Raw genomic sequence first — 12,716 nt, forward strand, 5'->3', positions numbered from 1 at the left:
GCATTTCTACAGACAGCCACAAAGAGAGCCGGACTCCTTTGGGTCACATGAGCTCCCCCAGTGTCGAGAAAATGCGTGGCAATATGGCAAGAGATGACGTTGAAACGATGGAATCGAAAAAGACACCCGAGTCGGCAGCTATCACGGAACCACACACCTCTGCGGCATCTGCGAAGAAGCCACCCATACTATTGTTGGAAGACATGGAGGCCAGGGAAAAGGCTCGCGAGCTACGGAGAAGCTTGAAGGAGAGCGGCGATTGGCTCGGTGTCCAGGGTTGTAATCCTCATACAGGAGTTCCCGATGCCAGTTCCTCAGAGAGCGGCGGAGACACCATGAGAGTCGTGCGCGAGCTCCAGGGGCTATCAAAGATGAATTTGTCTGAAGCTACGAGGCAAGAAATCGAAAGTCACATCGAACAAATAGCACAGGAGCAGCATGACAAACGGATTCAGAGATTGGCCAAACAACAGCAAGCTGCAGCTTCTGTCACTGGCAGATGGCGACGGAAAACTCATCAGTGGTTATCAGCCCAGGAGCCCGTTTTAAGCCCTATTGCCCAATCACAAAGAAGCGAATCGGTCTTTTCAAGTCAGTCCTTTGTTTTCTTTCTCTTCTGCACAACACATACTAACCTCGAGGTTGATATAGGGAAGCAACAGCCGCATGTCAATGGAGGGATGGCCGAACAACAGGAACTGGTAGATCTGGGTACACCCGAAGGCCGTTCGCCTTCTAGGCAGTGGCCAAAGACAAGCGGATCTCCTCAAAGATCTTTCTCGGACTCATCAGACACGGTAGTCCGAACTCCTCACCAACTGCGCCTCGGAGACCTGTCACCTACCGTCCTGGAGCTCTTTGAGAACGGTATTATTTTTGACGAACCCTCAGAGCCTGGACCAAATGATGGCTCCCCTCTTCGAGCTAACCCAAGCCGCTCCCAGCATGTCACAGAAAGACGGGGTGGCTTTCCAGACACAAAGAACCCGCGGGGCGACAAAGCAGCGACTGTTGCCAATGATGCACAAACAATCAAACAAGAAAAACAACGTCAAAAGCGAGTTGTCATGCCTTTTTTAGGCAGAGGTCCCCAGGCGGAAGCAGACTCAGGAGGGGTACAGAAGGTCCCCAAAACACGCAGCAGCGCTTCACTTCCCGGTCTCTCGAAGATCGTCAACCCGCTGCCACTGAATCACAGCTTCAGCCTGGTCTCGTCAAAGAGCATGCTCCACGAATTCATTCATCGCAGGAACCCTCCTTCCCAAAGCCCCGTGCGCGATTCGACGACAAACCACCACAAGAAATCCGCTATCCTTCAGACATCCTCAAGCCCGATCGTGCACAATTCACCAGCAGAAAACCAGCCGCACCCCAACTTAGGGTCGTTATACCAGCAGGAGAACCTAGAAAGAAGTGTGTAGAGCCCACAACTAGCAAAAGCCCTGGCAGACGAGTCGCACTGCCAACGGCAGGTGAAGGACAGTTCCTGCCGGTTGCCGACAGTGCAGCGACTGGATTGGACCCCAGAACCAACAGCGAGAAGCGAAACCGGATTCCTGGATTACGACGAGTCGACAAAGACATCGGATTCAGATCTCCTCAGCTATCCCCAGACACCAAAGAGAGAAGAGGTGGTCGGTACAGGATTGAGAGATCAGCTCATGACGATGGAGGAAATACAAGCCGACGTCAATACCCTTAGGAAGAGGCTCGCCCTGGTAGACCAACCGAGCTTGACGACGCTCAAGAGCAAAGACGACAGCAACGGCATCAGAACCTGGGCGCAGGGCGCAATGCGGGACATTACGAACAAGGGCAACGAGGTGAAACGGACGTGCGCTTCCACACGCATCACCACCACTACTGGATACGCCCAGACCATGTCAACATCCCACACCAAACCAGATTACGACTCACAGACAGGTCTTCAACAGAGGCGCAAGGCGAACCACACGATCCAGAAACTTCGAGGCTTGGGAACAACGCCAGGCGCCCTGGAGATTTCCCAGGAGAATCGTGGTCGGAGTACTTGGCCGAGGTCGGGGTCTGCAACAGAGACTCGAGCAATCGATACTATATCGAGACACCAGGAGCTTACAGAGCGGTACCCAGAACTGCCCCCCGAGACTTGTGTTTCCAACAAAGAGCCAGAACCGACGTCAGAGGTGCCCGCGGCTAGTCTCCAGTGCAGCAGTCTGTCCACATCAACTTCTACGATGGAGTTGGGCGACATGGGGAACACGACAGCGGCAGACACCCTCCAGGAGGACAAGACCTGCAAGAGCCCGGAATACCTTCCAAGACAGAGGCTGGAACACGGCACAGAAGCCAACAATCAGACAATGGATCTGGTAGTGCACGTGCCAGGCAGCTTTCCCACTCGTCTCAACGCCGAAGACGGCATCGCAGATCCTTCCAGTAACGGATATGGTAAAGACGGCAGACGAGGATTATGGGATGCTATTAAGGAGGTCTTGAATGCGGTGAAGGGTTGTTGCATATGGGTTTTGAAACTGTACTGGCGAACGGTGCAGCCCGTCTTTGATTCAAGATCGGAGTACTGGGAGCGGACTGGCCAGGCTAACAACTGGAGAGATTTGGCAAGATTTACTCTTGCGTTTCCCTTGATATTCAGCATGGTGGTGCTCATGGTGTGGATTATGGAGTTCACGACTATCATGAAGCGTTGCATGAATGAGTACGAGGACGAGAGAATGGAATGTTTGGTTGTTGGAACGTTGGCCATGTTTCGGCGGAGCCTGACCGGAGTGTAAGGTAACGGCCGGGCGGATACTCGGGAAGCGGCCGGTGCCGGCGAGGGGAGGCGGTGGCGGGGCTTTGGGCCAGGCCTGTTGCAGGGGAGAAAAGTGATATGGACATTGACCCGGGGCAAAGCGTGCGCCGATGGCGGGTCCGGAGGGCTGGGCATCAGGGAGGTTCGGCGACTACGGAGGGGAAAGGGGTGGCATGAGGGTGTGTTGTGTAGACATTGATAACACTGGTAGAGTCAGAGCATTGGTCAGGATGGCCTCTTAATGAAAATGGCATTAATTATAGAGATTCAGCAGAGGAAAAGCATCGAGGTTTGCTGGAGGTTTAGATGATAGATACGGGCTAAAAGGTGCAACAGCGATATAGGAGAGTGTGGATAACCGTGGGTTAATGGCCTTCCAAATGTCGGGCAAGGGCGAAGTAACGTAATGTAATGTAATGGCATTAAGGAGAGGACAGGCGCCCGCTGAGAAGCAAGCTAATGTCGTAATTGATGGAACCCTTGGTTGCTCCTCAGCGCTGTCTGAGATGGAAGCTCGCATCGGAGGTTGAAGAAGCGGGCATCGGCCGGCAGGATCGGAGCGACGGCCAATGGCGGCACGTCATTTAGCAATCAGGGCAGGTGCGGCGTGTGGGGCTACCCCGCGCTGGCGTCTCTGTCTGCCAGTGTCTGGCCTGTTGGTGACCTCGGAATGCTGACGGGCGCCGCAAACGGACCCCTCCGATCATCGGCGCTCCCAAGAAATGGCACCCTGTCTGGTTTTTTTATCAAGCTCGACGAGTTGGTCCGTAGGTAGGGGAGGGGGGCAGCTCAGCTTGGGAAATTTAATAAAGTCCAAGGGTCGGGGCGTCCTTTTTTCTTGTTCTTTCCCAATTCCAGTTCTGCCTGTTTCTCCCTTGGACGTTGTTCCATCATCATAAAATCTTCCCCTCGAGGTGAACAGTCCAGGTTCTCTCTCTTCTCTCTCCCTTTCACTCTCTACATCCTCCTCTCACTCTCCTGGGCACGTCATTTTACGCTCCTCTTCCTCCTGTTACTCCTAGATCACATCTTGTGTGCCTGCCAAAGACTCGATCTTGTCTTACGCACAAATCGCCACAATGCCTGCTCCCGTGGGTACCCCCCAGACCCTCTACGACAAGGTGCTGTCGGCGCACATCGTCGACGAGAAGCTGGACGGCACAATTCTTCTGTACATCGGTAAGTTTGAGAATTTTACTGCTTTCTGCATTGAAAAGCACGAGGCCTGACCAGAAATCCGATTAGACCGACATCTGGTCCACGAGGTGACATCACCAGTAAGTTTATCTTGACCCTCCTAAAAAGGATCTACATTGGCCCCGACAGCCGCTGACCAGAATTCCTTACAGCAAGCTTTCGAGGGCCTGAAGAATGCCGGCCGAAAAGTCCGAAGACCAGACTGCACTCTGGCTACCACTGACCACGTATGTTTTGCCAATTGCATCTAAACCTGGAATCTTGGCATCGGCTAACATGAGGCGCCACAGAACATTCCCACCACCTCCCGCAAGACTCTCAAGGACATCGCCTCGTTTATCGAGGAGGACGACTCGCGAACCCAGTGTGTCACCCTGGAGGAGAATGTCAAGGACTTTGGCGTCACATACTTTGGCCTGAGCGACAAGCGACAGGGCATTGTCCATGTTATCGGTCCTGAGCAGGGCTTCACCCTCCCCGGCACCACCGTCGTGTGTGGTGACAGCCACACCTCAACCCATGGCGCCTTTGGAGCTCTGGCCTTCGGTATCGGCACCTCCGAGGTCGAGCACGTGCTGGCCACCCAGTGTCTGATCACCAAGCGCAGCAAGAACATGAGGATACAGGTCGATGGTGAGCTGTCCCCCGGCGTCAGCTCCAAGGATGTGGTTCTCCACGCCATTGGCAAGATCGGTACTGCCGGAGGTACCGGCGCCGTCATTGAGTTCTGCGGTTCCGTTATCCGCAGCCTGAGCATGGAGGCTCGCATGTCCATCTGCAACATGTCTATTGAGGGTGGTGCTCGTGCCGGTATGGTTGCCCCTGATGAGACCACCTTCGAGTACCTCAAGGGCCGACCCCTGGCCCCCAAGTATGGCTCCGAGACCTGGGACAAGGCTGTCGCCTACTGGAAGTCTCTGGCATCGGACCCCGACGCCAAGTACGACATTGATGTCTTCATTGACGCCAAGGATATCATCCCTACACTAACCTGGGGAACCAGCCCTGAGGATGTTGTCCCCATCACCGGCTCGGTTCCGGACCCCGAGACTTTCAGCACCGAGGCCAAGAAGGCTGCTGGCCGCCGCATGCTTGAGTACATGGGCCTCACTGCCGGCACTCCCATGGAGGATATCCCCGTCGACAAGGTGTTTATCGGTTCGTGCACCAACTCGCGAATTGAGGATCTGCGCGCCGCCGCCAACGTGGTCAAGGGACGCAAGGTCGCCGCCAACATCAAGCGCGCCATGGTTGTTCCTGGCTCTGGACTTGTCAAGACTCAGGCTGAGGAGGAGGGTCTCGACCAGATCTTCCTCGATGCCGGTTTCGAGTGGCGAGAGGCTGGATGCAGTATGTGCCTGGGCATGAACCCCGATATCCTGGCCCCCAGGGAGCGATGCGCCAGCACGTCAAACCGAAACTTCGAGGGCCGTCAGGGTGCCCTGAGCCGAACTCACCTCATGTCGCCCGTCATGGCTGCCGCCGCCGCCATTGTAGGCAAGCTGGCCGATGTCCGCAAGCTGTCGCACTACACTCACGACTCTACCTTCAAGGCCCGCGAGCTGCCTGCCGAGGAGCCCCACGTCGATGAGAGGACCAAGGACGATTCGGAGGAGCGGGAGATCATTGGCGACCAGCCCCAGGATACCGAGCCTCACACCAACACCCTGGCTGGAGACAACGACTCGGCCGGCCTGCCCAAGTTCACCATCTGGAAGGGTACCGCCGCTCCCCTGGACCGATCCAACGTCGACACCGACGCCATCATTCCCAAGCAGTTCCTCAAGACCATTAAGCGAACTGGTCTGGGCTCGGCTGCCTTTTACGAGCTGCGATACAACCCCGACGGCTCCGAGAACACCGACTTTATCCTGAACCAGGGCAAGTACCGACAGAGCAAGATCCTGGTGGTTACCGGACCCAACTTTGGTTGCGGTAGCTCCCGAGAGCACGCCCCCTGGGCTCTTCTCGACTTTGGCATTAAGTGCATCATCGCCCCCTCGTTTGCCGATATTTTCTTCAACAACACCTTCAAGAACGGCATGCTACCCATCAGGATCGATGACAAGGCTACCCTTGATGCCATCGCAGCTGAGGCCCGGGCTGGACGCGATATCGAGATCGACCTGCCCAACCAGCTCATCAAGAAGGATTCGGGCGAAACCATCTGCAGCTTCGACGTTGAGGAGTTCCGCAAGCACTGCCTGGTCAACGGCCTCGACGACATTGGCCTCACCATGCAGCAGGAGGACAAGATCGCCGAGTTCGAGCGACGGATGACGGCCAACACCCCTTGGCTCGACGGCACTGGCTACCTGAAGCGCCCTGGACAGGGTGGCAAGCTGGCTGCCAAGGCCATGCCCATCCCCAAGACAAATCGTGGCGAGGAGAAGAAGGAGCCCCTGGATTGGTAATCGAGATGACCAGCTGGTAGCGGTCAGACGAGGTTTTATATCAAAATGGTCTTTACGGCGAAGTGAATTGGGCAACTGGCATACTGCTGCGATTAGCATTTTGTTTTATTTTGGTTTCTGGAAATGGAACGGGACGGAGGTTGGCAATGCCAAGCCCGTGGTTGAATGAATGAATGGATGAAAAAAGTGCCCAAAAGTGGCATCAATATTAGTTATGAGGTGTTTTCTAGTCGAGATTTATGGATGCTTCAACGCGGAGTTGATCCAAGTCGAATGAATCTGAAAGACGCAATTGCGCGCTAGATCTTGAAATATGATGGTGTCCAAACAGAATGAAAGAGACAGATGTACATGTTGTGTAGATTAAAGGGGGGTGTTGACGAAGCTATTCCCTACCTCATCTCCTCTCGAAGGACACCAATGTGGACCACAAATCCAGCACTGGACCTCAAGTCCTCTGGGAGGGCGTCGTCGGGGACTCTCCAGACGCGGAAGGTTGCGTGAAAAGTCTCGAGCCATGACTCAAAGACCTCGTCGTTGCGGAGCTGCTGGCCGATGACACAGATACACGGTCGTGAGTCGTCACCAGTGAAGGCATCGTCGACGGAGCGCAGGCGGCACGCATCGACGCAGGTCTGGACAAAGGGCGACACGAGGGCGTAGTTGTAGACGCAGTCGCAAGCAACGACGGCGTCGAAACTGCGCACTTCACCGCTGCCCGTCAGGCTCGGTGTTACCTCGTCCGTCTCCCAGTCCAGTGTGGTGAAGTTGATGCTGGGCTTGGACACAGGATGAGCATGACCACCACGCTTCTTCCTAGACCTCCCAGTTGGCGTAGACGTGCCTGAGGAGCCCAGAGCGGACTCGAGGTTCTCGTCAATGTTGCGCTGGAGGAGGCGCTGGACGTAGGACTGATCGGTCAAGACGTAGCGGGCGACGCGCGGGGCGAGAGCGAGGGCACTCAGGGGGGATATACCGCAGCCGAGCTCAAGGATCGAGGGTGAGCTCGAGGTGGTGGCCCATATTGGGTTGGAGGGGGAGGCGAGCCACGAGGCGAAGCTGGGAGATATCTTCCAGATGACTATAGTCGAAAGGTTTTAACAACTAATTGTATTGGGCGAAAGAAAAACACGAATGCTTGAATAAGACGGTGTGTCCTGACCTGCTCCGGTTGTGCCGCCTGCACGAGATGATGAGAGGACGGCGGGTGACTGGTGGATGGTAAAGTCGTGCCCTGCGACAGAGACGTCTACTGACGCAGCGCGAGGGTCGATGAAGCCGAGGTCTAGCGAGGGAATAGGCTGAGAGTACAGGAGGAAAGTTTCTATTCTTATGTCAATGACTGAAGCTTTTGGATATACAACATGTGTCTCACCTTCTTCTGGATCTTCAACCTCGGGCTCCAGTTGATCTATGAGGGCTGCAAGGGAGCCCATGATGGGAATACGGGCACACTATGAGGCTCCTACGAGGAGAGGTGAAGTAGATGTACTGTTTTGAGGTTGCTGCACAAGTCATGAGGGATAATGGAGAAACGTCGTTCGATGGGTGAAAGTTGAGGTGAAAGTGCCTGAGCTGGTGGTTGCGAGTGGATCCGCTTTTCCATATTGAGCTTCATGATGGACCAGGGCAGGGGAGTTGAGTTGTCAACGCCAATTAAAGGAACAGAAACATTTATACAATAGAAGACATGGGATGAAGGAAAATTCGTAATAGTAATTCAGTATGTCGACTGCAAACGCCTGGCTAAGCTCCAACTGTAACTAACCTGCTCCCATTCCTTGCTCCATGTTACTCACCTCTGTATCTACCCACGCGACCACGTGTTGGCCATCATCCGCCTCATAAACCAAGTTTCCAAAACAGTAAACCCCCATGACTAAACCCAACCGGCATAACTATACCCTTATATCCCAGGACCCCAGCTCTCTGACCAAGCCAAGCATCTGCCAAGTGTCCGTGGCTTGGCCGTGGCCCATCCCGGACAGTGACAGCGAGCAATTCTCCGATACGTTCACGACTCGACAGCCAGCTCAACTCTCGATCAACCTCATTAGACACATGAACGATTTATTCCGTAATCATAGACCATCTCCAAGACCCTCACTCGCAAAAAACAAGAGGACATGCCCTTAGGAGTTAAACAAGGAAAGCAAAAAGACACAAGCTCCTCACACTCCAGGCCAAGTCAAGCATGGCGTTCCCGTCAGTCAGCCCTCCTTTTCATGCTGCATGTTTCCGCTTCCATCTTCTTTCTACTGTCTGGGCGAGTGGGTTGTCTGTCTGTCGTTTCTCCCCGCTCTTCTACACCAGCCCGTCATACAGGGATAGCGCCGAGACAATAGTCTCGTCTCGCTTGCTGCCCTCCTTGAACTCTTCCATGTCTAAGCTGCCGTTCTCGTCCTTGTCCATCATGCGGAAGATCTTCTTTACTCGCTTTTCTGGGGTATCTTCGTCTTCGGGGAGTTTAACCATGGACCCAACCTGGGCGGCGTTAGCAGCTGAAGAGGGAATATATCCCCAGACCCCTAGGACTCACCATCTTGTAGATGGCCTCAACAATCTTGAGCATCTCATCGTAGCTAATCTTGCCGTCGCCGTCAATGTCGTACAGCTGGAAGGCCCAGTCCAGCTTGTCCTCCATCTTGCCTCGGCTAGTAACACTCAACGCGCAGATGAATTCCTTAAAGTCGATGTTGCCCGACTTGTCGCTATCGAACACGTTGAATACATAATCGGCGAATGAGCTCGGATCCCCGAACGGGAAGAATTGTCGGTAGATCTTTTGGAACTCCTCCTTGGTGAGCGTGCCCGAGGGGCAGTCCTTGAGGAAACCTAGGGGCCCCATTGTCAGGCAAACCGTCTTATCTCGGAGAGGGGGGTCGACACGGCGGCCAGGGGTTGGCAGTGGCGACGGCGGCGGCAGCAGACTCACCCTTGTACCATTGCTGCAGCTCCTTCTTGTCAAAGTGAGTCGACTTTTGGAGCTCGACGAGCTGGTCTTGCGACAGCTTGGACTGCCTGGATGGGGGAACGAGAGTGGTCAGCATTATAAACCATCATCGTGGTTAAGCCGATCCAGGTACAATGACGTCGGTCCCTAGCTTCCGCGGGGATCCGAAGTTGACAAATGCGATTGCGCCTGACAAGGCTCTGGCTCAACGGGCGATGCACATTACTGGAGTGCGCGGGGGAGGCAACGCCCGTAAAGCGAGGACGGCGAAAAACATGACAAACGTAGATTAGAAAGATGCACTCACGATTTGCCCATGGTGTCTTAGAGTCCGGTTCGTGTATCGGCGGGGCCTGGATAGCGAGCGCGAATTGCGCAACCGTCTATGGGAAATAGGACGTCCCGGTGCGTCTCGAAGTCAGGAAAACGCGGGACTGCGGAGACAGGTCGCGAAGGCGAAAGGGAGGTCTGGTTCGAGAGGCGTCGGGCAGTCGTCGATGGGTGTATCGAGGTTGACGTCTCAAAGATTTGGTGGAAGAGGCGACGTTGGCGGAACCGAGTGGAAACGACGGGGCCTTGGTGAGGGGGAGGCTTTCAGGGTCGTGAGAGGTGGGCGTGTGGCGGGCGTGACAGCAAGACGCAGCTGTTGATCGCGATCATCAAGTTGGTAGGTAGGTATAGATGTTGTTTCAGGTTCTGGGGTTCGAGAATATTCAAAGGTGAGAGTGGTAGATGCAAGCACTCGAGAGAGCGAAGCAAGCTTGGGGCGGTGGTGGTGGAATACCGGTACGTCGTAAGAGTGGAGGCCGCTAGGTGACAAGAGGACGGACGGACGACGTTTGGGTTGGAGGAGGAGAGGATGTGGATGTGGATGACGGACCGGGCAAAGTTGGAATGAATGCGAGCGAGCGAGCGAGTGTGCGTGTGAGAGTGACGGCCCGGGTGAGCGAGATCTGGGGGGCGTTGAGAGTCCTGGGCTGGAGGCGGCTCTTGAAACGTGGGACCTGAAGCAGGGCGAGCTTCAGCGGGCCTTCAGCGCCTTGTCCAGCAGGTCATAGGGGCCTCGGGTGCGTCCAGGTGCATCCAGCCCGGTGGCCCTCCCTCCCTCCTGTCGGGCTGTTGAGGTGCTTGCTGCCCACTGGGGACACGCCGCTTTAGTGGGGGCGGGGTCAATCAATGGGTGACGGACCTGGACCCCGCAGGTGGTGATGGATGGACAGACAAACCCTGGGCACTTCAGTCAAGGATCCTCGCTCTCCGTCTTCCAAGACCGACTCGGCTCTGATGACGAATCCCGACGCGACGACTCGAGACTATTGGTCTATCGTGAGTCCTTGTACAATTCGAGACGTGACCCGAAATGTCTCGCAGACTTGGCCAAAAGCTTCAGATGTTCCATTGCTTATCCTCGCAATAAAAAAAAAAAAAAAAAAAAACCCACCTCAAACATGGAACGCTACCCATCACCGACCTCTAGCCGAGCGAGGGCCAATCACTTGCCTCTTTCAACGCCTGCCACCTGTTTACGGCAACCGCTCCGTTGACCATCTGCCCTGGGTTTTGCGAGAAGGGCGTGGCAGCCCAGCCCTGGCCACACCCGGGGGCGAGCTTCCCATCCTTGTGTGGCTGCGGCGGAGTCTTGCAAAGCACCGAGAAGACGAACTGGTTCTGTTCGAGGAGAGTCCAAGTTGGCATTAGTCATCATTATTTCTACTCCGCTCGGGTTAGCTGCCAATCTCTACGCTACAGCAACCCAAACCCTGGTCTCTGCTCTCCAAAGGTACAATCACCATCAACCATGCCATTGACGAAAGAAGAAGTACCTTGCTCCCTCCCTGGCAAAAAAGGTACCAAGCATCCGTTGTATGCCAAGTCGGAAACGCACGACTCTATCGTCAATAAGCTCTGCTGCGCCCGCCTGACTAGACCAAGGCGTCAGCGCCGTTGGGCTGCTTAACCCATCCTGGTAAGCTCCGTTCCAGCCATGACATGGATTCTTTTTGTTATCTTTGATGATGGAGAGATGAATGTTTGTGCAAGGCAGAAAATGCGATGTATTGTTTGAATCATTCAAAGTGGTTGCTGTTTGCTTGCCATGAAGGCGTTGCTAGCTGCAACATCGGCTCCAACTACCATCATCCAGCCAGGCAGCACCTCATGATGCCTCAGATAGCGTCCCTCCGGTCTTGCTGCACAGCCTCAAAACCCACTCGAAACCATGTCACCCTCGAATTCGCCGAGCATTGTCAACAAGGTCCCTCCCTGCCCTCCTCGATCTCGACATTATCCCTAGCCTCATTAGGCCGCCACAGGCCATGCTATCATGACTCCGTTCTTTCATCTGCAGCAGCTTGAGGCTTCTAGAATTCATGATTCTGCATCAGCTCGCTCCTCCCTACCAAAAGAAAACCGATATATACCGTCTTCTGCCGCTTCATGATGCAAATGGTAGCTCCTGGGGCTGCGAGCTGTAGTCGCAGGGCGCGAACCTCCACCAGTCTTTACGCGTATTCATAAACAGGTACCGCATCACCCACAGGATCAGCCATGGAACAGGCGGGAAACTGCTCCAGACGCCGCCCTCGAACGTCTTGTCGTGGAGGACCATGGTCAGAGGAAACGTGTTGGTCTATCATTACAAATGTCAGCTCCTTCGTCCAGCGTCTTGAGGGTTGGAGACTTGCCCGAAACTCAGAGTCCTTCATGTCCTTGCTCACTATGGCGTCAACCGTCTTCTTGAACCAGGCTGCCCAGTCGCACTTGTCTTCATGATCTGTCAACTTGACGAGCGATTCGATCTCGTGAACCAGATGCTCCTGCATTACCGGAGCAAATGAGTCGATAATGGCCTTCAGCTTCTCTCCGTCATAAGTATCGTTGCCGCTTCGAACTTTGTCGAGATACTCCATGTACTGCGTCAGCCCGTCATGAAACGCATGATGCTCTGCTACGCTATCTCCCATCAAGCCCCGCACCTCTGTGATCTTCTCAATCTCCGGAAACACCATCTTCTCCTCAGTGTCGTGGTGCTCCGACAGCATCGCCCCCCACTGGTACGCAAAGTTGGCAAAGTCGAGCTTGTCCTTGCCTGTTCCTCTGGCCCCGACGTTGATGGCCTGGTTGTAGATTGCGTTGATACCCCGGAGGATGAGGTTGTGGACGAGCGTCATTTCGGCCGCGAGCTTCCTTGCTCCCTGGACCGGCTTTTCTACCTTTTGATGAATTAGCAAGGAAGTTGGCTGTAGGTATTGAAGTTGCTTACATTGTCCCCAGATATTGAGGCGCTAATGAGGGGGAATGGGCCGTCAGCCCAAGGTTTAAAACTCATGATGCTCCCGTTTTAATTATCGAAGTGGAC

At 54.7% G+C, this 12,716-nt stretch overlaps 5 protein-coding genes across 5 annotated transcripts; 2 read left to right on the forward strand and 3 right to left on the reverse strand.

Moving 5' to 3' along the window:
• Positions 1-1,667: 1,667 nt before the first annotated feature.
• NCS54_00275200 (Hypothetical protein) lies at positions 1,668-2,774 on the forward strand (the record flags this gene model as incomplete). The annotated part of the gene is made up of 1 exon (XM_053148343.1): positions 1,668-2,774. The coding sequence occupies one exon, from the start codon at positions 1,668-1,670 to the stop codon at positions 2,772-2,774; it is 1,107 nt and encodes a 368-aa protein (XP_053004318.1).
• Positions 2,775-3,873: 1,099 nt separating this feature from the next.
• NCS54_00275300 (3-isopropylmalate dehydratase) lies at positions 3,874-6,405 on the forward strand (the record flags this gene model as incomplete). Its single annotated transcript, XM_053148344.1, has 4 exons — positions 3,874-3,973; positions 4,040-4,071; positions 4,144-4,218; positions 4,282-6,405. 4 exons carry the CDS (start codon positions 3,874-3,876, stop codon positions 6,403-6,405), a joined length of 2,331 nt encoding a protein of 776 aa, XP_053004319.1.
• A 392-nt stretch (positions 6,406-6,797) lies between these two features.
• NCS54_00275400 (Hypothetical protein) lies at positions 6,798-7,841 on the reverse strand (the record flags this gene model as incomplete). The annotated part of the gene is made up of 3 exons (XM_053148345.1): positions 6,798-7,486; positions 7,568-7,729; positions 7,781-7,841. The coding sequence occupies 3 exons, from the start codon at positions 7,839-7,841 to the stop codon at positions 6,798-6,800; spliced, it is 912 nt and encodes a 303-aa protein (XP_053004320.1).
• Positions 7,842-8,709: 868 nt separating this feature from the next.
• NCS54_00275500 (Hypothetical protein) lies at positions 8,710-9,676 on the reverse strand (the record flags this gene model as incomplete). Its single annotated transcript, XM_053148346.1, has 4 exons — positions 8,710-8,889; positions 8,945-9,240; positions 9,341-9,426; positions 9,666-9,676. 4 exons carry the CDS (start codon positions 9,674-9,676, stop codon positions 8,710-8,712), a joined length of 573 nt encoding a protein of 190 aa, XP_053004321.1.
• A 2,116-nt stretch (positions 9,677-11,792) lies between these two features.
• Positions 11,793-12,686, reverse strand: NCS54_00275600 (Hemerythrin domain-containing protein; the record flags this gene model as incomplete). The annotated part of the gene is made up of 3 exons (XM_053148347.1): positions 11,793-11,987; positions 12,043-12,570; positions 12,621-12,686. 3 exons carry the CDS (start codon positions 12,684-12,686, stop codon positions 11,793-11,795), a joined length of 789 nt encoding a protein of 262 aa, XP_053004322.1.
• Positions 12,687-12,716: the final 30 nt, after the last annotated feature.

This window comes from Fusarium falciforme, chromosome 2, assembly GCF_026873545.1.
Source record: "Fusarium falciforme chromosome 2, complete sequence".
Classification (NCBI taxonomy): domain Eukaryota; kingdom Fungi; phylum Ascomycota; class Sordariomycetes; order Hypocreales; family Nectriaceae; genus Fusarium; species Fusarium falciforme.